A 27,526-nucleotide genomic window follows, 5' to 3' on the forward strand; every position below is an offset into this window, starting at 1 on the left:
CATGGCCCTGGGACATGCCAGGGGCTGAGAGAATCATTTCACGTGGCACCGGCACCATGCAGCCTTCCCCAAACCCCAGCCCAAAGCAATTCATTGCTTCTCTAAGAGCCCTGCCCTCAGGACACACATTATACGCTTCATATTTTGTTATATAGTATCTATTAAAAATGATGTATATATGTGTCCTTTTCCTGTATGTTGGTGAAAGGCAGCCACATCTTTACAGGTTTATGTGAGCTTTCAAGTGACGCTTACAAATTTGGCTCTTTTTTAAAAAAAGTAATTATTGTGTACAAGGGATCTCTCTGTATTATATCTTACAACTGCCTATGAATCTATGATTTCAACAAAAACTTTAAAAGATAATTACTGAAAGAAATGGACTGATAAATAATTACTCAAGAGTTTATAATGACTCCCCACTATCCGTTAAAGGCCAAACTGTCCAATTTAACATTCAGGATCTTCAATTATCCAGCTCCTTATTACCTATTCAACCCAGTCTTCCCTTTCAGCTCTCCTGTACCTCCTATTCTGATCAAGGTGAAAGCCTTATTCTTCCTTACATACCAGCCTCATCTAGTTTCCAAAGCTTGCCTTAGGATACTCCATCTGCCTGAACAGCATGGGATTCAAATGTTCCCACCTTCGACTCCTCATCTACCCTAGCAGCACTTTTCCTCTAAGGTCCAGCTCTAATCTTATCTCCACTGTGAAGTTTTCCTGACCTCATTTCCTTCTTTTTTCTTAGGATTTTATAATCCTCAATAACCACAGTATCTCCAACAAGAATGCAAATTTCTTGAGTCTCAGAATCATTCCTTTACACTTCTCAGGAATCCTATCAGAGTGTTATGTGCATATATATATGTGTGTGTGGGTATATAAATAAAATCAGTAATAAATAAATACTTGCTGATAAGAGATTTCATTAGCCCATGCACATTATCAACCCTCAATCACCCAGAATAACAGAAACGCCAGTGCACAGAGAGACAACCCGCTGGTCCGGGCACACCTATCCTCATATTAACTACTGTGCGGTTGCTGCCAGTTGTACAGGTAGTCATAAGGTTGCCACAAATGGTCTAACTGCACAAGTCTTCCCTTGTCAGGGTCTAAGGCTTGCCCAGCTTATCATCCCATACTGACAAACAACTGTATAACTTTTCCTCATCAGTGACACAAAGATAAAAATAAGCAGAGGTAGTCATATTCTAAACCTTTACTGGTTCACACCTTCTCCTAATAGGGAGATCATTGTTTGGGCACAAAAGATCATCTATTTGAACTCTTTCACTGGGCAAATACCTTGTTTGTATCAACAAAGTGCTTTTGTAAATAGAACAGAGTGACAACATCAGTAAGAATTTCAAAGAGAGGCTTGCCAAAGAAAATCCCTGGGATGATCGACTCTTAGGCTAATCCAGAATTGATAAAGAGCCAAATTCTTCCCACAGTCCATAGAGATCTGCCTCGGCCTACCACTACTTTCCCTAGGTCAAAGTTTCTAAACTCCTCAGACTCTCTGGTTAGCTTTTCTTTCTCATCCAGCTAGTCAAAGTTTTCTTATAACAACACACCACATACCTGAAAAGCTGTTTTTCAGCCTGAATTTTTACTTTTACCTGGTAGAAACTACAGCTTGCTCCCATAGGGATTTCAAAATGCCTAAGCATCTCTCCGAAAAACTCCTCAAATACTTTGCTGTTAAAAAAAATTTCCCAACATCTTTCTGTCTTGGCAGGCTCTGCTGAAATCCCCCCACCCCCCTCTTAAGGAGGAATCTGAGTAAAAACACTACCAGTTCAAGTTCCCTTAGGCAGATTTCCAGCCCCAATGCAAGGCCACGAGGTTAAACATTTCTCAATGACGCAGGCTCCCTCAGAGGGAGGAACAAGAAAAAATAAATAAATAAAAACTTATTCTTCCCAGTGCAATAAATCAAGAGACAACAGCCAAGTTCTAAAAAATAAAGTGTGAGTGAAATTAAACTATAGACTGTTTGCTCTGCCAAGGCCACTAGTAGGAGCACAGAACTGGGGCGAGAGCTGCGGGGTGGGAGAAAAGGCAACTGCAGAAGCAGCAGCCCAGCACAATGGACAGACATTCCTGAGGTCCTTGAGAGAAGCTCCAGAATACTAATACTGCTCACCTCCAGCCACTATATAATTTATGATAACTAGAGCTACTAAAGCTAAGTAGTCAAACTGGTGGCGGTGGGGTAAAGAAATGGAGTCACACGTGAGGCAAATCACTATTTAGGATTAAAATATGTATCAAGGTGGAAGGCTGGGAAAACCAAAGTGAAGGATGTTTAATCAGCTTCTCAGGGAAAGAGGATCAGGCTGATCACAGAGAAGGCAAACTCATCTGAGGGGCTGGGAGGGCTCCTGGACCTCTGGTCACCTGCAGACAGAGAGAAGAATGAAACAAAACCAGAACTGTGCCCTCAGACCTGATCTACAGGTCACAGAAATTCAGAGTTAGGAAAGGCCTAATGCTTACAGGAAAATGCTACTGATAAAAATACTGTTACATTTGTACAGCGCTTCACTTCTCAAAATGCTTTCATTCATTTAGTCCTTAAATAAAAATGACTATGACAGGTATGCTGTGTGACAGAACTGAGGACAGAGAAAGAAGACGCCACCCCTACATTCAAGGAGCTTACTGCTGAGATCTGCTAGGAACAATGACATAAGAAAATTAACCTTCCGGTGTGTTAGTCACTCAGTCGTGTCCGCCTCTTCGTGACCCCATGGACTGTAGCCCACCAGGCTCCTCTGTCCATGGGATTTTCCAAGCAAGAATACTGGGGTGGGTTGCCCTTCTCTTCTCCAAGGCATCTTCTCAAGTCAGGGGTTGAAACCAGGTCTCCTGCATTTCAGGTGGTCTGTCCCAAGCAGAGGGAGAACACAAGAGGAAGGGCACTAACCCCATCTGGAGTCAAAGACAGCATGCATCTCAGAAGAGGGAGCCCTGGAGTCGGGACTTAAAAGCAGAAGTTAGAAGGCTGACAAATGGAGAGAGGAATGGTCGAGGCAGAGGGAAGATTGTATGCAAAGGAACAGAAAATTAGAAGAGCACAGAATGTTCTGGAAACTAAAAGCAGTTCATCATTGCTGAAGACTGTGAAGTTAGAAGTGAGAGGAGATGACCAAATCAGCAGCCAAATAAACAATATAACAGCTTGAGTATCAAAGTCTGAGTTTCACCCTATAAGAAACTGAAGCATTCTGAGGAGAATACAATGATTAGAATTGTCAGAAAAAGTATAGTGGCAGCTGTATGAGGCCAAATTAGAGAAGAGCCAGATTTTAGGCAGAGAGACCAAAAAGAAGGTTCCCTGAAACTATAGTGAGAAGCCACGACAGTCGGATCTAGGGCAGCGAGACAAGATATGAGAAGTCAAAATAAAGGTAAAGCCTACAGAGCTCAGAGCCCAAACACGTGCGAGGAACCTCGGCAAACAGGAGCTGAGAATGACTCCCCATTTCCCGGTGAGACCAATGCTCCCAAGGCAGGGGATAAAGGGCTGCCACAGGGGCAGGGAGCAGCAACTTTAAGTCTGGCCAGCCTGAAGTGCATGTGGCCACCTAGATGTCCAGTGGGAAGACGCAGTAGGTTAAGTGAAGCTCAGGAAATACGGTGGGGCTAGAGATACAGGTGTGGACATTCTGAAGAAGCAGAAGCTGAAGCCATGAGTTGGGATGACGCTGCTAGAGAGAACGTGGAAACTGAGAAGGAAATGGGTCAAGGATTATCCCTGGGAAAACCTGACATTTAAGGGACAGGAGAAGAAGAGAAGACTGGAAAAGAGATTGAAAAGAGGACAGAGAAGTAGGAGGCAAGTTAAAGAGAGAATGGTGTCTGTAGTTTAGGTGCCCAGATCCGAATACCTTTCCTATTTGGGGTAAGTCCCTAGACAGGGGAAGGCAGGCCTCTCTTCCTACTACAGAAGCTGCAGAGGAACACAGAGTCCCTGTCTCTGCCCCCTGGCATCTGGCTCACAGATACAGCCCACATCCAGCCAATCAGATCCTCCTATTTAGGGTACTGAAAAATTGGGGAAAATGACACAAAGATGGAACATACACTCAGAAACCACCCACGGCACTGCGGCAAGTATCTGCTGGTGACACTGCCACAGGCTGCAGGCGCTCGCTGGAGACCAGGCCAGCAGCGGTGCCAGTCAGAGTTCTCAGCAGACAAGTTCTGGGACTTGGTCTTCGCTATGTCTCACCTCGCCCACTTGCTGACCTTTGATAACCAGCCTCCTTATTAAGTCCCTCCCTGGTGGCTCAGATGGTGAAGAATCTGCCTGTAATGTGGGAGACCCAGGTTTGATGCCTGGGTCAGGAAGATCCTTTGGAGAAAGCAATGGCAACCCACTCCAGTATTCATGCCTGAGAAATCCCATGAACAGAGGATTCGGTGGGCTATAGTCCAATCTTTGTGGTCACAAAGATTCGGACACGACTGAGCGACTAACACTTTCACTTTCGCATCTCATTAAGGCTGTGCACTATTCAATAATAACTATCCAGTTCAATTCAGTTCAGTCGCTCAGCCATGTTCGACTCTTTGCAACCCCATGGACTGCAGCACGCCAGGCTTCCCTGTCCATCACTAACCCCCGGAGCTTGCTCAAACTCATGTCCATCAAGTCCTTGATGCCATCCAACCATCTCATCCTCTGTCGTCCCCTTCTCCTCCTGCCTTCGATCTTTCCCAGCATCAGGGTCTTTTCCAATGAGTCAGTTCTTCACATCAGGTGGCCAAAGTACTGGAGTTTTAGCTTCACCTTCCAATGAATATTAAGGACTGAATTCCTTTAGGGTGGACTGGTTGGATCTCTCTGCAGTCCAAGGGACTCTCAAGAGTCTTCTCCAACACCACAGTTCAAAAGCATCAATTCTTCAGTGCTCAGCTTTCTCTATAGTCCAACTCTCACATCCATACATGACTACTGGAAAAATCATAGCTTTGACTAGATGGACTTTCTCTGCTCTTTAATATGCTGTCTAGGTTTGTCATAGCTTTTCTTCCAAGGAGCAAGTCTCTTTTAATTTCATGGCTGCAGTCACCATCTGCAGTGATTTTGGAGCTCCCCCAAAATAAAGTCTCTCACTGTTTCCATTGTTACCCCATCTATCTGCCATGAAATGATAGGACTGGATGCCATGATCTTAGTTTTCTGAATGTTGAGCTTTAAGCCAACTTTTTCACTCTCCTCTTTCACTTTCATCAAGAGGCTCTTCAGTTCCTCTTCACTTTCTGCCATAAGGGTGGTGTCACCTGCATATCTGAGGTTATTGATATTTCTTCTGGCACTCTTGATTCCAGCTTGCGCTTCATCCAGACCAGCATTTCTCATGATGTACTCTGCATACAAGTTAAATAAGAAGGGTGACAATATACAGCCTTGACATACTCCTTTCCCAATCTGGAACCAGTCTTTTGTTCCATGTCCGGTTTCAACTGTTGCTTCTTGACCTGCATACAGATTTCTCAAGAGGCAGGTAAGGCAGTTTGGTATTCCCATCTCTTTAAGAATTTTCCACAGTCTGTTTTGATCCACACAGTCAAAGGCTTTGGCATAGTCAATAAAGCAGGAGGAGATGCTTGGGGCTGGTGCACTGGAATGCTCTTGCTTTTTTGATGATCCAACAGATGTAACTGTCCAAGACTCCTCCAAAAACCCGGTTTTATGCTTAGCTTAACTGAAACTACACAAAAGAACCCTGAGCAGTACAGAGTAAGAAGAGAGCACTGAATAGGGTCAAATGGTAAAGAAAGGTCAAGTAAGGGGGAACCTAAAATGGGCCCCCTGCACAGGGTGCGGAGCAGGTCAGTGGCGATCCTGGTGCCACGTTTCACGTGTGCGATCTCATTCCACCCTTATGACACCTTCTGTAGAAAATGACGCAAGTACTGCATCTTTACTTTATGGTGCAAATATTGAGACTAAAGGAGATTAAGAGTGTTGCTTAAGATCATACAGTTCTTTCAACTATCCACAGCTGCTCTCAAGAAAGTTACTTTATAGATGCTCATTAAAGGAGGTGTTAAATGTCTACACTAATTCTTACACAGAATGTCAACTAACACAGATGATAATCACATACGGTTCCCAATCCAGGACTTCTAGCTTCTTCGATTTCGGTAATATAAAGAAGATCCCAACCAAAGTCCTAGGATCCTTGTAGACAGCCACCCAGAAACATTTCTCAAGGGATGCAAGGCTCCTTGTCATCACTCTTCCATGCCTCATGCAGGGTGCCTTGGCCACTACGTGAGGTCTATATCATCAGCTACGAGGACTCCTCAAGTGGAAGAAGGGACCGTCTATCCCTGACCATGAGAACTACTGTGGGAATGAGAGGCTGAGAGCTTTCAGAAGATGGTTATTTCTCAACTTCATTCCTTTGGGATATGTCACAGCCAGGAAGGGAGAAATTGGAAATAGCAGCTTTCACAAGCTGCCAAATCCATGTTCTAGTCCCAGGGGATAATTAGCCAATGAGGTTTTGCAGAGCTGATGTAATGTTGGCAGAAGCTAATGCTTTATGACTGAACATGTAGCTTCTTGATATGTAGCTACAGGGCTAAAAGGGATGACACTCTGGAAAGCAAAGAACGCATAACACCACCACTTAGCAATCTGCATCTTTAAAGTAATTTGTAAACTTTAACTAATCTGTCTTTATTAAGAATAGTTTACAAGAGCATTTGTTAAACTATAAATTTTCTAAGTCTTATTTTATGTAACCCCTTTACTAGGAAAAGAAATTTCCAAACGCCTCCAAAGAAAACAGAAGATTTAGAAAGCCTACAGTAACAAAAGAAAGAAATTAGAAGAAAGGAAAGTTTTTCAAGGCAAGAAGTCTTTTGTGGTACTTTAGTCCCACTACAAACACACCAAGTTTAAAGCTGTCTGATGTCCTTATGAATTTCTGAAACTGAGTCCACTGAGACAAGAGCTTTCAGCAGCACCTTGTATCTCACAAAACTTGTCAACCTTCACCTGCAAAAGCACTCTGAGAAGCAGGAGGTAAGAAATCAATGGGTAAGAAGCAGAAGTAGTCCAACACTGAACTCTTGGTTTGAGCCTGAGCTTTTAAATTTCACAATGAATCCTTGCCACTTACTAAAAATTGTTAACTCCTTTGACTTAAAAATACCATTATGATCTCACAAGGCCTGAGATAAAACTAAGCATACTAAAAAGAAAAAAATTAAATCCTCTAATCAATTAGCCAAAACACAATGCTCCCGAATATGTACTAGCTCCTCACTCGAAGCAAGAGATGACTTCTGGTCCAGTCCAGGGCGGAAGTGTACCTAGTGATAAGAGATACAAATACTCTGTACGTTATATATGCTGACAATTTCACAAAAGCTGAGAATGACTTTTCTCAAAGTGAATGATGGAGAGGGAAGGATGGTACAAAAATCCTTGACCCTCTACATCTTATAAAGGAACTGACGAGTCATCCTTAGCGGTTACTAAGGATGTGCTTGCTCTTCAAGAAATACTTGGGTTAGAGACCCTAATACCAAATGTTCCAAGAGTGGCTTTCATCTTCCCAATGTCTCCAATATTTCATGTTAACTTCATTCACTCATTAATGTACATTTACACAGCAGCTACTACCCAGCAAACTAGGTAGATGCTAGATATAAAACAAAACAAAATTAATAATAACAGGTAAAATAAAATTAAAATTAAGATAAAATTAAAAGTAACAGGTAAGGCCTTCATAGAGTTGATGAAGTACTGAGGGAACCACACATTAATCAAACAGCCACGTAAGTAAACATATAATCTCCAAGTATAAATCAGGAAGAGAGGACGAGAAAGAATGGAAATAACCAGAGGGGAGGGGCACGGTAGAGGGGCATCTCTGAAACACCGAGGAAGGAGAGGTGAGGATGGAACCTAGAAAGCAAAAAAAGGAAAACGAGCAGGAGGTGCCACAGGAGCAGCAGACGGGGAAGATAAAATGAGCCGCGCACACTGAGAGACTCGCCTACTACTGCGTGAGTACAAATACGGACTTCAGAACTGGGCATCTAGGCTCTTCTGCTAAACTATTTAAGCTAGCACATGACCCTACGCAGGGGGCCACATGGTTTTCTAGATTCTCAGACACTTTTCACGTACCGCCTAGGAAATCCAAAGAGTACATCAAAAAATAACTTTTTCCTTCAAATTTATCAAGACTTTCTAAAAACATTCGTACTAACCACCTCAGTTGAGATTCAATATAATAAATTCAGTAACACTGAGTCAGCTGACTAAAAGCCAAGCTGCAAGGGGATCTTTAGCATAAAACTAATGGAAGATTATTTGCAAACATCTCATGGACTGACTTAGCAGATATAAAACCCAGCTGTCAAGACGTTCTGAAAGCTCTGTACTACAGAGTTCAGAAGAAAAGGGGGAAAGAGATAAGGGACCTTTTTTCTTACCAGAGTTAGCAAGGACCTTCACATGGAAAATGTTTCCACTCTAAAGATATACAGGTTTAAATTTATTTCCTACTCACAGAAACCATTTGCTACATCGGAAAAAATTTCTAATGCACGTTTATGGCAAGACATTCAAGAGGTTTTGCTTAGTTTCAAACATATGACGCTGGTTTTGGCCATGGGTGCAGAGTTTGAAATCTTGCTACACTGCAATTCAAAATAGCATCCTTTCTAATCCTCATGAACAGGTACAAGAAACACTGTTAAAAAGAGGGAAGCTTCAAGGCAAAGGCTAGGGCTTGTATGAAGGGTTAAATGTAGGGGGAAAAGGTGATCCTGATGTAGAGAGAAGATTTAGGACAAGAGCATTTAATTCAGATATTCAAAAAGAGGAAAAGGTCAGAAACGTGTTTAACAATTATGTCACACTGTGCTTAGGGTGGGGGAGTGGAGGATAAAGAGGGAGGGAAGACGGTAAAAAAGACAGGTAGGCTGTGTAATGGAAGAACAGGACAAGGAACCAAGACAAGCCGGACAGCCTGTCAAGAGGTAACACAGAACACTGTGGCATAAACGTTCACATGGAGACAATACAATGTGGTGGTAAAGAGCACGGGTTCTGAAGCCAGGCCAGCTGCGTGCAGCAGTAGCTATACCACTTACCAGGCGTGCGGAAAGATTCCTTATCTACTTTAACCCTCAATTTCGTCATCTGTAAAGTGGGATAATAAGAGATCCCATTTCATACAGTTGTTGCAAGAGTTATTTAATACACGTAAGGAACTTGGAACACCGTCTGGCACGTGGGAAATCCCATGTAAGCATTAGGTACTATTATTTTAAATATATTTCTATATTTTTGCTGGAGTTTTTTTTTTACAAAATCTATGTAGAATTCCATACTCTATAAATGTGTTTCTTATATTCAGTGGTTTGTTGTATTTTCCTGTGTGGTCTCTAGTAGTTTTGTTTTGTTTTTTCCTTTCTTCTATCAAGCCACATATGGGATGTTTGCAAAAATGTAAAACAATGACACTATCTTACTAATTTTTATTTTAGAAAATACAGCTATTTTTCTTAAAACATGTTATTTATGGTAACATACTAATGGGTTTCTTACTGAAGTATAGCTGATTTACAATAAGTGTTGGTTTCAGGTCTACAGCAAAGCGATTCAGTTTTACATATACATTTTCAGATTATTTTCCATTACAGGTTATCATAAGATACTGAATATAATTTCTGACCTCTACTAGATGTTTTTAAAATATAAGGCTGTCTTGCCTATGCTAAAGGGTAAAAGTAATTTAAAAATCCCTTCACCTGTGGAAAATTTTAAATGGGGAAATACTCTAGCACTGGGTTTGGGCATGGTCAGGCTGAAGAAGAGAGTGAGAGTGAGGGAAGAAAACCTTAGGGAAAAAGCTCAGGAACCACGTACAGGGATGCTTTTGCTAACTTAGAGACTGTCTTCCACAACGGTTCTCACACCTTGGAGGTTTCTGTGGAATAAGGCACACTTGCTGATAAGAGATCGGCGAGAAAGAGGTGATGGGGATGGGAGAGAAGTTCATACTTGGGGTTTTGCTGTGTTTCACCTGTTTTAAGCGCTACCTAGCAGTGCTGCCTCCTTTTCTCCTTTTGGCTTACTTCCTCCAAGAGTAATTTTAACTCCAACCTCCTGGTGCCCCAATTAGCCCAGGGCAGTCCAGAGTGTATGAAGGTGAAAGGCAATCAACCTGATTTGTTATAGCCAATGGAACATTTTTCTGTTGTACATAAAAGGAAAAATGCAACAATAGCCAATACAATGTTCCATAAACTTAAAAAAAATTTTTTTTAGAATAATCACACCCACTCGTAGGTGTTGAAAAGCAGAGCAACAGAATCATGCAAGTTCAAAAGCACAAGAGCATGGTCTGAACGAAAATGATCAATCTAATTTCACTGTGTAAACTGACTAGATGGAAAAGGGAGATAAATGTTAGCAACAGAAGTCAGAGTCCCCAAGTTAATTTTTTTTAACAACTGTTCAGTTCAGTTCAGTCGCTCAGTCGTGTCCAACTCTTTGCAACCCCATGAATTACAGCACACCAGGCCTCCCTGTCCATCACCAACTCCCGGAGTTCACCCAAACTCTTGTCCATCGAGTCAGTGATGCCATCCAGCCATCTCATCCTGGGTCGTCCCCTTCTCCTCCTGCCCCCAATCCCTCCCAGCATCAGAGTCTTTTCTAATGAGTCAACTCTTCTCATGAGGTGGCCAAAGTATTGGAGTTTCAGCTTCAGCATCATTCCTTCCAAAAGAAATCCCAGGGCTGATCTCCTTTAGAATGGACTGGTTGGATCTCCTTGCAGTCCAAGGGACTAAGAGTCTTCTCCAACACCCAGTACAAAAGCATCAATTCTTCGGCGCTCAGCTTTCTTCACAGTCCAACTTTCACATCCATATATGAAGAGAAGAGAAGCAAAAAGCAAAGGAGAAAAGATATAAGCATCTGAATGCAGAGTTCCAAAGAAAAGCAAGAAGAGATAAGAAAGCCTTCTTCAGCGATCAATGCAAAGAAATAGAGGAAAACAACAGAATGGGAAAGACTAGAGATCTCTTCAAGAAAATTAGAGATACCAAGGGAACATTTCATGCAAAGATGGGCTCGATAAAGGACAGAAATGGTCTGGACCTAACAGAAGCAGAAGATATTAAGAAGAGGTGGCAAGAATACACAGAAGAACTATACAAAAAAGATCTTCACGACCAAGATAATCACGATGGTGTGATCACTCACCTAGAGCCAGACATCCTGGAATGTGAAGTGGGCCTTAGAAAGCATCACTATGAACAAAGCTAGTGGAGGTGATGGAATTCCAGTGGAGCTATTTCAAATCCTGGAAGATGATGCTGTGAAAGTGCTGCACTCAATATGCCAGCAAATTTGGAAAACTCAGCAGTGACCACAGGACTGGAAAAGGTCAGTTTTCATTCCAATCCCAAAGAAAGGCAATGCCAAAGAATGCTCAAACTACTGCACAATTGCACTCATCTCACACGTTAGTGAAGTAATGCTTAAAATTCTCCAAGCCAGGCTTCAGCAATATGTGAACCATGAACTTCCTGATGTTCAAGCTGGTTTTAGAAAAGGCAGAGGAACCGTGTTAGCCTGTATTAAAAAAGAGTTTTAATGTAAATGTGACTTTAAGCTTTAAACAATCAAAGATAATGTTACAAGTTTCTGAAATCAATGTTATTGAAGTTTAATCTAGATACAATAGGCTCCCGAATTTTAAGCACACAAGTTCAATGCCTTTTGACAAATGTATACACCTGCATAACCACTATGACAATCAAGAAATTTGACATCTCCCCTTGCCGCGCTCCCCAAAGTTCTCCTATGTTCTTTTGTAGTTATCTTCTCTTTCTAGTCCCAGGCAACAACTGATAAGCTATCTGTCAGTCTAGTTGCTGTACAGTCACCAAGTCCTGTCCAACTCTTTTTTCCTTAGTTTCAAACACAGGACACTGGTTTCAGCCATGGGTGTAGAGTCTGAAATCTTGCTACACTGCAATTCAAAATAGCATCCTTTCTAATCCTTGTAAACAAGTACAAGAATCACTATTAAAAAGAGGGAAGCTTCTAGGCAAAAGTTAGGCCTTGTATGAAGGATAAAATGTGGGGGAAAGTTCATCCTAATATCAGTCCAATTCAGTCGCTCAGTCGTGTCCAGCTCTTTGTGACCCCATGGACTGCAGCATGCCAGGCTTCCCTGTCCATCACGAATTCCCAGAGCTTGCTCAAACTCATGTCCATCCAGTCGATGATGCCATCCAACCACCTCATTCTCTGTCATCCGCTTCTCCTCCTGCCTCCAGTCTTTCTCAGCATTGGGGTCTTTTCCAATGAGTCAGTTCTTCACATCAGGTGGCCAAAGTATTGAAGTTTCAGCTTAAGCAACAGTCCTTCCAATGAATATTCAGGACTGATTTCCTTTAGGACTGACTGGTTTGATCTTACAGTCCAAGGGACTCTCAAGAGTCTTTTCAAAAGCATCAATTCTTCAAAGCTTAGCTTTCTTTCTAGTCCAACTCTCATATCCACACATGACCACTGGAAAAAACCATAGCTTTGACTATGACATCCCAATATAGACAGGAAATTTAGGACAAAAGCATTTAATTCAGATATTCTAAAATAGGAAAAGGTCAGAAATGTGTGTAACAATTACGTCACTCTAGAGAAATCTGCAATTTGTTCTCAGACTGACTTTTTAATTGTGATATAATTCACATACTATTCAATTCACTCAAGGAGTAAAACTCAGCAGGTTTTTATATATTCCTGTAGTTGTACAACCAGCACCACTAGCTGGTTCCAGGATATCTTCATTGCCCCTAAGAAATCCACATCTATTACCCGTCATTCCTCGTCACTGTCCCATCCCCCACTACCAGGCCCTGGCAACGACCAATTTATCTCTGGATTTGCCTATGCTGGACATTTCACATAAATGGAGTTAAATAACATGTGGCCTCTGTGCCTGTCTTCTTTCACTTGGAATGTTTTCAAGGTTCATCCATTAGTATTTCATTCCTTTTCTTTGGAAGGATATACTACATTTTGTTCATCCATTCATTAAGTGACAGACGTTTGAGTTGTTTCCACTTGGGGCTTTTTTTTTTTTTGGTAACTTTTTATTTTGTATTGGGTACAGCCAATTAACAATGCTGTGACAGTTTCAGGTGAACAGTGAAGGGACTCAATCATACACACACATGCATCCACTTTCCTCCAAACTCTCCTCCTTAGCCCTGTGGCCTAAGGTTGCTACGAATGCTTATGGATGAGTTTTTGTGTGGAGCAATGTTCTCAATTTTCTCAGGTATATACCTAGGAGGAGAATTTTTAGGTTATACGGTAATTCTGTTCAATTTAAAAAGATGTCAAACTGAGTTATCTTAAACTTTTTTTTAAAGATGATACTACATTCCCACCCATTTGTAAGAAATAATTTAGAGATCAGTTTATCCTTCACCCAGTTCCCCTCGAGGTTAATAGCTCGCAAAACTATACTGCAACATTACAACCAGGATACTGACACTGCTACAGTCGGGATACAGAAAATCCCATCACTGTGAGGGCCTCCATGGCGACTCTCGATGGCCACAGTCACTTTCCTCCCAGCATCTCCCCTGCTTCCCTGGTGGCTCAGTATGTAAAGAGTCTGCCTGCAATGCAGGAGACACAGGTTCAGTCTCTGGGTGGGGAAGATTCCCTGGAGAAGGAAATGGCAACCCACTCCAGGATCAGGGACAGAGGAGTCTGGCAGGCTATACAGTCCACGGGGTCACAAGAAATGGACAAAACTTAGCGACTAAACCACATCAGCATCACCCTATCTAAGCTCCTGACGGCCATCTATCTGTTCTCTATAATTCTGCCATTTCAAGAATGTTATACAAATGGATTCACATATGTAACCTTCTGGGATTAGGTTTTTCACTTTCCATGATTCTCTGGAGAGCTGTTCAGGGTATTTTATGTATCAATGGTTTACTTCTTTTAAAAAAAAAAAAAAAAAACAGATTGTTTTTCTCTTTCACCTGTTCACCTCCAAAACAAAGTCAATAAAAATAAAGTATCTGTTGGAACAACACTCCTCAACTTTAATATGCACCTGAGGATCTTGTGAAAATAAAAACTCTGAATACCCGTCTGAGGTGGAGCCTGAGACTGTATTCCTAACAAGTTCCCAGATGATACAGGTTCTTGGAACACACTTTGAGCAGCAAGGTGTTAGAAGTGCTAGCAAGGTTGCAGCATCTGTTTGGATAGCCTAATTAATGTTCACACCATAAATTTTCAATACTCTACACAGCCAAATATTTTATCAATTAGTCTTATGGCACTGATTTGAGGAATATAGTCTAAATGTTTCTCCTAAGAAAATCAAGGTCAACTTAATTAACACTCAATTCTTCAGCATAAGTACTTCAGTTCCTATCTACAAAGCAAAGATGAGGCAATATGAGTTTGAGCTTTCGGACAAGGAGTAGACGGATTGTTAAGAGGATCCTCACACCTACCCTAAAGTCAAAGAAAGTATATTACAGAAATGTACTTTCACATGGTTAAAACATTTTATATCACCACCATTATTTTATGCCTAAGAGAACTCAGTTTTCTTACCCATCAAAAAAAAAACCAGAAAAAAATTAGTGTGTTTTGTAGGCCATCAAAACTTCGGAAAGGTTCAGCGAATTGTAAGTTCATATGCAAAGAATCTACAGCTCTGGCAAGAATAACAAACACTGAAGATAAATTTCAATAAATCTTACAAAGCAGAAACAAAGGCAAAAGATATAAAAGCAATTTATACAAACTAGACTGGTCAGACAGAACAGCCTAGTGGGATGGAGTGCCTCTTTAACATTCACCGTTTGGTAGGTGGACTGCTTTGAAGACAGAGGTCCCGAATCAACAAGACAAGCTCCTGATCCAAGACACTGTACATCCAGCCATCTTCTGCCTCCCTCAACTACCTACGTGCACATGCTATTTAATATGAGCTTTATTTTAATACACAACAGAAATATATGCTTAAGATATAGGAAAACAAAGAAGAAAGAAATCCCACTTAACCAGGGACAGCTATTAATATTCTGAGGTATATCAACTCTACAGCCATATAAATGGCAAACATTTTCTCACATCTTTTAAAAAACCTATGAGTGTATTAGTACCGATTATGTGACTGTATCGTAAGTTATTTACCCAGTACTCTACTGCTCAAGTGTAGGTTGCTTCTGTTTTTGTTTTTTCTATTATAAAGAATACTGCTATGAGCATCCTTATATATAAATCTTACATATCTTTACATATCTTTTAAAATATGTTTAGAACAAATTTCCTGAAGTATTTCAAGGTTAAAGAAGGTGTTTTTTTTTTAAATTTATGAGTTGTCAAATATCAAGTGACAACTTGTGACAAGTTGTCAGAATATCCAGGAAGAAATAAACTACCTGCATCTAATAGTATTCAAAATCCCAACAACAGAAAAACAACCACAATAACATCAAAAAAAATATAGCATTTATTATATACCAAGAATTGTTAGAAGTATTTTACACATGTTAAATCATTTAATACTTACAACAACTTCCTGGGGTTGGTGCTAATACTATTAGCATTAAAAAATAAAAACAGATGCAGCCAGCAACAGGCACAGAGAGGTTAAGCAATTTGCCCAAGGTCACACAGCTAGCAGAGCTTAAAATAAGAGACAACTTGGATTTCAAAGTCTATGCTCTTAAAAACTATACTATCAAAAAAAATAAAAATAAAAATAAAATAAAATAAACTATACTATCCTCAACCTTTTTGACATCAGGACTCTTTTCTTACAGTTACTGACAATTTTGAAGAGCCTTTGTGTATATGAGTTACATCTATTACTACTTATCATATGAGTTAAAACTGAAAACATTTAAAAATATTTATTCTTTAAAAATAGCAATAAACCCACTACATGTTAACATATTTTTATGAAAAAATACACTTTCCAAAATAAAAAATAATAGCAAAAAGTATCATTTTATCATTTATTCTTGCAAATCTCTTTAACATACAACTAAGACAGCTGAATGCTCATCCCTGATACTGCATTCAAGCTGCTGGGATATCATCATACCACCATGCACGTCTGGAAAACCACACACCACACTCAGGAGACACCCAGAGTGAAAAAGGCAAATAACACGTAAGTATAAACATGCATGCCCCCCCCCCACCCCCCAGCGGCTCAGCGGTGAAGAATCCACCTGAAGTGCAGGAAGTCCAGAAGACTCAGGTTCGATCCCTGGGTCAGGAAGACTCCCTGGAGGAGGGCATGGCAACCCACTCCAGTATTCTTGCCTGGGAAATTTCATGGACAGAGGAGCCTGGCGGACTACGGTCAATGGGGTCGCAAAGAGTTGGACGTGACTGAAGCGACTGGGCGCTCACACCTAAGTATGTAAACAGCTTCCAGCTCACATCCACTGAAGAGGTCTCAGGTGTGCCCAGAGGTCCCGAGAGCACATTCTGAAAACCACCATGCCAGCTACTGCAGTGCATGCTACACAGGATACCTGGAAGACAGGTTTTCAGGAACATACTTGCCTAAAACATATTTCAAAGTTTTCGGTAAATCATTTATTCAAGAATTATTGAGTGCGTCCTATGCAATGGGTACCTTTATAGGTACTGAAAACACAGTAGGAAACAAGACAGAAAAATCCTCTACTTTGAGGTATTGTTTTCTAGTAGGGAAAGACAGCAGTATCCAACAAACGAATAAACAAATCACATTAGTCAGGCCTCCATATCCACAGGCTCCGCGTCCACAGCTTCAGCTGCACACAGAACAAAAATATTCAGGGAAAAAAAAATTCAGAAAGCCCCCAAAACCAAAACTTTAATTTGTGGCGCAGGCAACTCTTTATATAGCATTACCCTCGCGTTAGGTATTGTAAGTAATCCAGACATGATTCGAAATGTGTACAGGTTACATGCAAATACCCTACCATCTTATACGAGGGACTTGCACATCCATGGGTTTTAGTACTGGGGGTGGGGGTGGGCTGGAACCGATCCCCACCAAGGGATGACTGTATTCTATCAGATGGCAAGCAGTATGAAGACAAATAAAAGCAGAATGTTTAAAAACAGGGTAGTCAGGGAAGGCCTAACTAAGAAAGTGACATGGAAAAGAGTTACGAAGGAGGTGAGGGAGCAGACCATGAGGCTACCCAGCCGAGAGTGTTGCGAGCAGGAAGAATAGCCAGCAGGCAAGCCCTGAAACAGGAGCACTGCCCAAGGTCTGCAGGGACAAGTGAGGCTGGCACGGCTGGGCCAGCAGCGGCAAGGGAAGAGGAGGCAGAGGGCAGCCTGAGAGGAACAGGGCCGGGGCTTGAAGGCACTATAAGGACGGGGGCTGCGTCTGTGACTGAGAACCCGGGGCAGGTTCTCAGTGAGCAGGGACACAATCTGACTTTCATTTTACATGGAACACATAAGCGAGCAGTGTTTCAAGTAAAACACCTAAATTTAAACGTATTTTCCATCTCTTACTGTGTGCCCTGAAGCCTCTCTGAGCCTCAGTGTTCTACTCTACAAACGAGAAGATACAGATACCCCAAAGTTGTTGAGACGATCAAATAAGATATTATATATAAAAACACTTTAAAATTATGACACACTATAAAAATTTCACTGCTGAGTTTATTTTCACTATGTAACTGCCACAGACACCTCTTTTCAAGGCCCTCTGTACTCAGACTGCACCAGACTGCTGCCGCCACCCCACTTACGTGCCTGCCCTGAGATTAAGTGTGCCCCAGCCCCTAACAACATGAGCTCAGCCTGACACTGCCCTTTGGCTTGGTGAGAGCAAGGCAGAGAATGTTGTTTTTTGTTGTTGATGGCAGAGCGGGAGGTTTTTAATTTTTCCCCCCTTGTTAGTATAAAGAAAATCCTTTCAAAAATAATGCATGTAGTAATCATAAAAGTGAAGTTCCAAAAAAAACAAGACTGTAGGAGACTCATCTTTATTTAATTTGGCACAGCTGTAATAAAGCTAAAACTGTGGTTCATGGTCTTGACAGCCTGCCTCATCCAAAAGGAAACAAAAGGGAAGAGAAAAGATAGAGACACACAGATGAATTCAAATTCCTTTATCTAGGCCTCAACTCTAAGGGGACCTCAGATAATTTAACAAGCCAGAGAAAGGGCAGTAAGATGTAGTCCAGAATATGGATGACAGCATCGGTCTGTCTGCCTACCTGTCTTCTGATATCACCATCAAGGTATGAGATCATCAGCCAGGCCAGAGAAGGCAAGGCAAGAGGGAGGTCCACCAGGGTACCGCAGAGCCTGCAGCATCTGCCTCCACTTCCCAGGGGCAAGAGGTGGACACCCAGGCACTGGATTTTATCGCCACCTCTTAAAATGTGAGTTAATCTGAGTAGTGATGGAAACCCACGATGGAAAAACCCAAAGAAAACCAAGATCTCTGGGGAAAATTATAAACAATCTCCTACATTAAAGGTCTCTGATGGTTTCTCTGTATGTTTTAGAAACAGTACTGACATGGGAGTAGGTAAATGAATTTTCCTTCTGTGTAAGCCACTAGTTAATCATGTGACTACAGGAAATAAATTAACCTCAACCGGCTAATTACCTCGTCTTAGTTCAGTTCAGGCGCTCAGTCGTGTCTGACTCTTTGCGACCCCATGGACTGCAGCACATCAGGCCTCCTTGTTCATCACCAACTTCCAGAGTTTACTCAAACTCAGGTCCATTGAGTCAGTGATGCCATCCAACCATCTCATCCTCTGTCTTCCCCTTCTCCTCCCGCCTTCAATCTTTCCCAGCATCAGGGTCTTTTCAAATGAGTCAGTTCTTCGCATCAAGTGGCTAAAGTATTGGAGTATTCCTCATCTTAAGGGGAGGACAAAAAAAAATACCTAACGTTTCCTTCAAGCTCTAAAATTCCTTGAATATAAACAAATCTATCTATATAGGTATGTGTATTTATATATATATTTAAAAGCCTGAACTAATATTTAGAGTATTAGTAGAGTCAAAAGGTAATTATTGCTGTAGGTTCTGGAGTTTTTTACTCCAGAGTGATGTGAACCCAAACAGATGGTTCCTTTAAGCACTAACGTATCACCAAAAAGGGCACAAGTTGTCTGCCCATCGATTAACTTTATTTTTATGAATTACTACTCCTCTCACCCTAACCCACACTATTATACAATATACAGGTCAGAGACAAACTGTAATGATCAGAGAACTAGAAGTTAAATAAACACACAGGAATTAAGTGTACAGAAATCAAGGAAAGAGAGAGTAAGCGGACTGAGGAAACATTTTTATATGGTAGCATGTATGCTTCCCTGGTGACTCATACAGTAAAGACTCCGCCTGCACTGCAGGAAACCTGGGTTCGATCCCTGGGTTGGGAAGATCCCCTGGAGGAGGGCATGGCAACCCATTCCAGGATTCTTGCCTGGAGAATCCCCATGGACAGAGGAGCCTGGCAGGCTTCAGTCCATGGGGTTTCAAAGAGTCAGACACAACCGAGCAACTAAAGCACATGTATACGGTACACACACAAAAACTTCTCAGTTCGGTCACTCAGTCGTGTCCGACTCTTTGCGACCCCATGAATCACAGCACACCAGGCCTCCCTGTCCATCACCAACTCCCGGAGTTCACTCAGACCCCTCAGACTCACATCCATCGAGTCGGTGATGCCATCCAGCCATCTCATCCTGGGTCGTCCCCTTCTCCTCCTGCCCCCAATCCCTCCCAACACCAGAGTCTTTTCCAACAAGTCAACTCTTCTCATGAGATAGCCAAAGTACTGGAGTTTCAGCTTCAGCATCAGTCCTTCCAAAGAAATCCCAGGGCTGATCTCCTTTAGGATGGACTGGTTGGATCTCCTTGCAGTCCAAGGGACTCTCAGACGTCTTCTCCAACACCCAGTTCAAAAGCATCAATTCTTCGGCGCTCAGCTTTCTTCACGGTCCAGCTCTCACATCCATACATGACCACTGGAAAAACCATAGCCTTGACTAGACGGACCTTTGTTGCCAAAGTAATGTCTCTGCTTTTTAATATGCTATCTAAGTTGGTCATAACTTTTCTTCCAAGGAGCAAGCATCTTTTAATTTCATGGGTGCAGTCACCATCTGCAGTGATTTTGAAGCCCAAAAAAATGAACTGTTTCCACTATTTCCCCATCTATTTCCCATGAAGTGATGGGACCAGATGCCATGATCTTCATTTTCTGAATGCTGAGCCTTAAGCCAACTTTTTCACTCTCCTCTTTCACTTTCATCAAGAGGCTTTTTAGTTCCTCTTCACTTTCTGCCATAAGGCCAGTGTCATCTGCATATCTGAGGTGATTGATATTTCTCCCAGCAATCTTGATTCCAGCTTGTGCTTCTTCCAGCCCAGCGTTTTGTATGATGTACTCTGCATATAAGTTAAATAAGCAGGGTGACAATATACAGCCTTGACGTACTCCTTTTCCTATTTGGAACCAGTCTGTTGTTCCATGTCCAGTTCTGACTGTTGCTTCCTGAACTGCATACAGATTTCTCAAGAGGCAGGTCAGGTGGTCTGGTATTCCCATCTCTTTCAGAATTTTCCACAGTTTATTGTGATCCACACAGTCAAAGGCTTTGGCATAGTCAATAAAGCAGAAATAGATGTTTTTCTGGAACTCTCTTGCTTTTTCCATGATCCAGCGGATGTTGGCAATTTGATCTTGGTTCCTCTGCCTTTTAGAAAACCAGCTTGGACATCTGGAAGTTCACGGTTCACATATTGCTGAAGCCTGGCTTGGAGAATTTTGAGCATTACTTTACTAGCATGTGAGATGAGCGCAATTGTGTGGTAGTTTGAGCATTCTTTGGCACTGCCTTTCTTTGGGATTGGAATGAAAACTGACCTTTTCCAGTCCTGTGGCCACTGCTGAGTTTTCCAAATTTGCTGGCATATTGAGTGCAGCACTTTCACAGCATCATCTTTCAGAAATGTTTGAAGGTACGTAAAGTTAAAAGCAAACTAACAAAAGTTTTCTAAGGGACAAATGGAACAGGGTACTGAGAGGACTTCCGTGTATATCGTGCTGCATTTCTCAGGCCGGACACTGTGTCCATGGGCCTATGTGTTCTATATACCCTTGTAATATGTTCTCTGTGTATTCCTTCAGAATTACAGGGTATCCCAAAAGGAGAAGGGGGCGGCAGAGGATGAGATGGTTAGATAGCATCGCTGACTCAATGGATATGAATCTGCGCAAACTCCAGGAGATAGCGGAGGACAGAGGAACCTGACGTGCTACAGTCCATGGGGTTGCAAAGAGTCAGACACGACTCAGCAACTGAACAACATAATCATAATGAACTTAAATGAGGACTCTGCTGTTTTGTGGAGCAAAACGTCTCTGCCGTCCCAGTCTCCCAGCTTCCATCCCTTTTCCCTGAGGCACTCACTATTACCAGCTCCTTACAGTCCTTCCAGACACAGCTCACGTGCAGACAGACAGATCCTTCCAGAGGCAAGAGGGGGAGGCTGGTGTAGGGTGTGGATGGAGTGTGTTGTCTGTGTGCACGTGAGTGGGTGGGAATGCGCAGATATGCCCACAAGAGAGATGGAAAAAACAGACTGGCTCCCTAACGGGGCCTCATCACGATCAGGTGTACGTCATGCGATCACACATACCCAAGAAACCGCTTCAGTCCTCTTCTCTACACAGACACCCATCCCCTGTTGCAACTAGTACAGAGACCGTGTCGGCTGTATGCAGGGACAGGGCCTGCCTGATCAAAGCCTCACACAGTAGCTTGTCAAGAGCCAAGCCCCAGCACTCCTTGGTTCTAAAACACACCAGAGTCAATGCTGTACCCCAAATATCCCTTAGTCTTAGCTCCAGAAATCCCAAATGTCCATCTCAGATCATTAGCTTTCTCATCACGCTGATCTAGATAGGGTTCCACAGCGGTGACAGGTGCTTTAATCCTCTACTTGTGTCTTGATGAGAACACCTGGGTTTAGCAGCACCATCACAGGCTGACAGACAGGGCACGATGCACATCCTGAGATGCGAAAAGAACTCCGGTTTCGAGAGCTGTGCTTTCACGTGCTGTGGGCAAGGGCTGGCTAAGATACCAGATGGCGGTTAGAGGCTTCACGTCTTAATACGACAACAGATCTTAAAACACTTCGATGAAATCTTGATTTAAAAGGCTTACACCTACTTATTAGGGGAGGTATGTCAAATCAGATTTCTTCATTTAAAATTAAAAAACTACATGTCAGGAGCCAACACACAGATGAATATACTGTATTGCTTTTGAGAAGCTAATAATCTAATTAGGCAGACAGGAAAATGATAATCAGTCTACACTGTAAAGGCGGTGCTGCAGAAAAAGAGAAGGAAGGGCTGATTCTATCGAGAGAGGAGTCACAAAAACACTGCAGCTAGACTGGATCTTAAAGGGTTAGAAGAAGACCGCCAGCAGTGAGGAGGATGAGCGTCCATACGTAAGTATGCCTCACCCAAATCTCCAAGCTCCAAACACCAAATGAAAGCTGATATAAATACACAGTGTACCCTGGCTATAAAATTCAGTATCTTAAAGTTTACCTTAGGGTAAAAATCTTATATAATGAATCTTGTCTAAATTGCTTTTATTACCTTAAGCATTTCATTAAACAGTAGTTTCACCTATAAAGCCTATATTCATGGCAATCCAAATACTTCATGCCTGGGAAACTCACTCACAGCCCACATAGATAGTATAAATTTTGTCTTTACTTTTTTAGAAAAAAAAAAAAATGACAGGCCTTTTTTTTTAAATTAAAACTTCATAAGAGATGCTTTTTCATTTCCTATCATAGATATGCCTGTCATTTACTATTACAATCCAATATAATGGCTAGAGCACCAGAAGAAAACAGCAAAAATTCCACAAAGCAACATGGTGCTAAGGTTTTAGAACATTTAGGAACCACAAGTACTAGAGATATCAGTTTGCTATTAGTTCTTTCTATACCCAGTTTCTCTACTTTTATGAACATACACAAAAGGAAGAGGTTCGCATACATGCTAGTCTCTGCAGACCTTCCATTCTACCTGTATCCAACACCCTTGTCAATTTCACCCACACTTGTCTAACATACTAGTATCCTTTGAAAGTTTTATGAAGTAGCTGGTCCAACAGATGGGTGGCTAGCCCTACCCAACATATGTCATTGGAAAAACGGCTCTTGGGCAAGACAAGAAAATACTAAGTAAGCCCCTTTCTCTACTCAGCAAGAACAGTGAGACCCCAGCTCAGAGGAAAGCAAATAATCTTTTACCCTTTATTAAGAAGTTACTGGACTGAGATGATCTGTAGGTAACAAGATGAATAAAGAAGGGAGAGAGAGTCCAAAGGCTAGCTTGTACACCCTAAAATAAAATATGCCCTTGCCCACATAGAGCAGAGAACGAAGATACAGAGCAGTGGTAAGAAAATCTGAGTCACTTTAACTGGGAACTGTTTCATCAAAGACAGATGGGAAACGTTCAGATAAGCACACAATCTTGTTTAGAACACAAAGCTCAACAGATCTGTGGGAGGAAAAGGAAAGGGACTTGGAATGCACAGCATATATGAACAGAAAGACTCCACTAATACATGATTCAGTCAAGGTCATCCATAAAACCAGTAGCGGTGTCTTTCCTTTTTGTCCATACTCTGTCCTCAAGCGTAACCTGACAGCATCTGATTCGGTCTTCAGACGGATATCTGTGTCTGGCAGCATAACACCTAAGTGCTCCCCGAGGACAGCAGTGAGACCAGTTCTGCCAGCACCAAGGAGTCTCATTTTCCTTTGAGTAAAGGCCAGTGGATGGGAAGAGGTCCCCAAATGCCACTTGTATGAATCTTTCAAGACAGTCTCTGAAACAGGAAAACACTACAGGCTGCATTTTAGTCGAAGTCTAAAAATAACCAAAGAACATTCTCTATTTTTAGATATCTTACAAATTTAAGGACACTGAAAGTAAAAGAAATTATTAAAAACAAACTGGAATTTTTTAAAATGTTTTTAAAGACACTTTTGAATTGGGAAAACTGTTTTCAAGAGGAAGAACCTCAAAAACCCTGCATTCTTTCTGCTGACCGCCTCCTTGCTCCAACTTCCTTCATCTTCAAAACTTAAAAGATTCCCAACCATACATGTTAACAAGAGCATCCCTCAAAGGACCAAAAGATGATACAGATAGAAGGTTTACCACAAAAGAGAAATTATAGCTAAGGAAAAATGTTAAGACAAGCTTTCACAGAGTCATTTAAAAAAGAGTATAGATTAGTGATTAAACACAGTACTGTTCAAAACAGCAAAAACAATTTAATTCTATTAAAAGCAGCACCACTACAATAACAAAATACCTAATTAAAGAAGACAAGTAGCTTTCCCTTCCATGTCTCCTCACTGAGCAGTCTTAAGATTGATAAGCATCTAATCCAAAGCTATGTCTGAATATCTAGAATTTGCAATCAAGAGAAAATTATAATACGTTTTACAATAAAAATCTGAAAATGCAGTACATTTACTGGACAATTTATATTTACCCTCCCTCTGCCCTCCTCCTCATCTCCATCCTGCCCTAGTGCCAATGTGCCCAGTGTTTTTTAAGAAACCTAAGGCAAAAAGGATTTGCAGGAAATATGGGAATTACCGGACTGTACAGCCATCATTAACATCTCAGGTTCCAGTAGCGTCATGGCAGATTCTTCTCAGAAACAACAGCCCACAGATATCATGAAAAAAAAAAACTCAGTCACAGAAGAGGTTGTCTTCAGAGGCTACCGAAGCTTTCATAAATTCAGTCTCACACCTTATGTTCAAATCAGACTGTGAGAACTCACTCCTCTTCAGAGTGCAGTTACCAATTCATCCACCCTTCACGCAAGTCAAGATGGCACAGAGCTGATTTACTGCCGACAGGAAACCAACAAGCACTCAAGTTAAGACACATGAAGTGTGGTTAGAGCAGTAACAAGCTCCTCCCCTTGCTGTCTGGCTCTGGGGGAGGGAAGAGAGGTACAGAAAGAGACCTTCAGAAAACAGACCAACTGCTTTTTTGTCTTCCTCTTCTTTCAAGAAGAGAAGATGAGGTTTTGTTGAAAACCTTAGTGTAAGGGACTCTGCTGCTAATGCAGTTTAGGACATAATCGGAACAACTCAATCTTATGAAAGACAGAGCCCGATTACTGACCCACGAGTGGGAGAATGGATGGGGATGAGGCATATATAAACACATACACACAAATAAATATGTCCTGTGAGTTATTTTCTGAAAAAGCGTTCCAATGGCTTTCTCATCTGTGATATTTATAGATAACAGGCTAAGGAAGTTGAATATTTAACTACAGAAGCACAAATATTTCTCCACCCCCTCTCCAATTAAAATATCTGTTTCAAAAAGTCATCTGAATACATTCCAGAGCTATAATCTGTCTTTTCAATCTGCCAACCCCTTAAAAGAGCTCCTTACTTGCGCCTGTGTAAGACATGGGCTGTGTGAACAGACAGCTTACTGATGTTATTTGACTCTTCTAACACGCTTTACGATCTGACTGGATGTTTGAAACCCATATGAAGACAGTTACAGAAATAAGAATTTCCCTTTCCTCATAAAGAAATGTCAAGTCATTTTCCACTAGCAAAGAGCAAGATCTGAATAAATACGAATGTGGACATTTTAACCTTTCATCACAAAAACGAAAAGAAACTAAAACCCTGTCAAATTATAGCACTTTTCATTTATCCAAAATTAAAAACATTCATTCCCTTCACAGCACATTTTACTGATAGTCTTAATAAGGATAGTAAGATGTCTTTTAGCTTATCTGATTGACTTTAAAATAGCTGAAAACTAGAAATCCATTTTTGGTATGGTTAACCAGAAGGCCTCCGTTTTTCTGGTTAAGTGACAGCCTGTATCTTAAAAGCCTACTGGGGGAACCAAGCCCAGCAAATGCCTTAATGCTCACATAGTCACACAAATGATAAATGAAAGTGCTGAGAGGCCTTAAAAGAGAAAACAGTCTCAGAATGACTGAGGGCAATACTCTGTTACTAGAAGAGAGTGAGCAATGCAGATTTGGGGTGGGGGAGTTTGTGGAAGAGAAAAAAGACTTCCTTTCTTTCCCACTCCAAGAACATCATGTTTAAAAGAAAACCCAGGAAAGCTCTATATAGAGCTGTGGGAATGACTCAACAGGCAACGGAGCGGCAGCCACGCTCTGGGAAGAGAAGCATTCTCACTGGCCCCTTCTCTCCACCAAGCTCTCAAACTGTCTTATGAAAAATGGGTAAATTCTCTGGGCAGAGGTTACCAACAAAAGGAAAAGAATCCCGAACAGCTTGAGTCATCCCTGTGTCCCTACGTGGGCTGGACAATTTGCTACGTGAGGGTTTTTCAAATGAGACACGTTCTCACAGTTCTGTACTTACAGGAAAATAAATACAAACTTTAAGATTCCAGCAGAGAAGATGGTAGGAGGGGCACAGGGCCATTTCCCTCCTGCCAAAACTTTTCTCAGAATGCAACAACTGTCCATATTCCAGCCCCACAGAGACACAGTGCTGACGGTCACGTGCTGGTAGCAACATAAACCATCACAGCAACTCCACAGTCATTTATTTCATCTGCACTTTGGGATGAAAGGAGCTAAACAAAAAGTTTTTAAAACAGAAATCCAAAAACTTAATCTTAAAAAAAAAAAAAGAAAAAGAAACTAGTAAGCAACATCATCTTTGCCTACTGCTAGGATTTTGCATTCACCCCGAAGACTAACAGCACAGCTTGAGACTCACTGGGAAAACTGCATTTAAAACAGGCGTCACAATTCCTAAACTCTGAACCCAGCTTCTGATCCACTAATTTTGGGGCAATTTAGCAAAATTTCATAGAAAGGGAGCTAGGGTAAACTTGGAAAAGGTCTCTGCACAAGTGAACATGATTTTCAAGTTGATGACACCAAGGGAATGAAGGGTAATGATCTTAATTCCCAATAAAATAAAAGCTCTTCTGCTTTTAATCATAAGGCTCTAGCTAATTAGCACAAATTTCACATGGTCTACAGTCTCTATTACTCCACTCTGAAGGGACTTAATAACTGCAGGATAGTAAATACAGTTTACTCATGAAGCTGTCCCACCCACCACCAGCTCCCCCAAAGGCCTTTAATGTTCATAATCAAGAGGAACTAGACAAGCTCTTATCCTACCTGACTTTCCTCCTGGATCTGTCATGGTTTCCATACTCTTCCTGAAACTTCCTATTGCCTTGACTGCCTTTAAAAATCCTCTCTCGCGGACTTTTCCTCTCAGAATTCTAACTGGCTCCTCTCTCTCTATCCCTCTCAGGGGCAGCCCTTCCTTTCCTCTTGTACACATTCTCCCGGGGCAACCTCAGCCTTTCTTAGGTTTACCACCACCTAC

General features: G+C 41.6%; 1 protein-coding gene across 4 annotated transcripts in view; it reads right to left on the bottom strand.

Moving 5' to 3' along the window:
- MRTFA (myocardin related transcription factor A) overlaps window positions 1-27,526 on the bottom strand; it is a 166,464-nt gene that overhangs the window by 81,139 nt on the left and 57,799 nt on the right. The window contains exon 1 of one of the 4 annotated variants that reach the window (XM_027968133.2): window positions 24,756-25,041. The exons of 2 other annotated variants lie outside the window; for them this stretch is intronic. In XM_027968133.2, the coding sequence (XP_027823934.2) occupies window positions 24,756-24,801 (46 nt within the window). In that variant the 5' untranslated portion in view covers window positions 24,802-25,041. Of the gene's footprint in view, window positions 25,042-27,526 lie in introns of those variants that run through there. One more of the 4 variants, XM_027968132.3, reaches the window with a different exon arrangement.

This window comes from Ovis aries, chromosome 3, assembly GCF_016772045.2.
Source record: "Ovis aries strain OAR_USU_Benz2616 breed Rambouillet chromosome 3, ARS-UI_Ramb_v3.0, whole genome shotgun sequence".
In the NCBI taxonomy this organism is placed as follows: domain Eukaryota; kingdom Metazoa; phylum Chordata; class Mammalia; order Artiodactyla; family Bovidae; genus Ovis; species Ovis aries.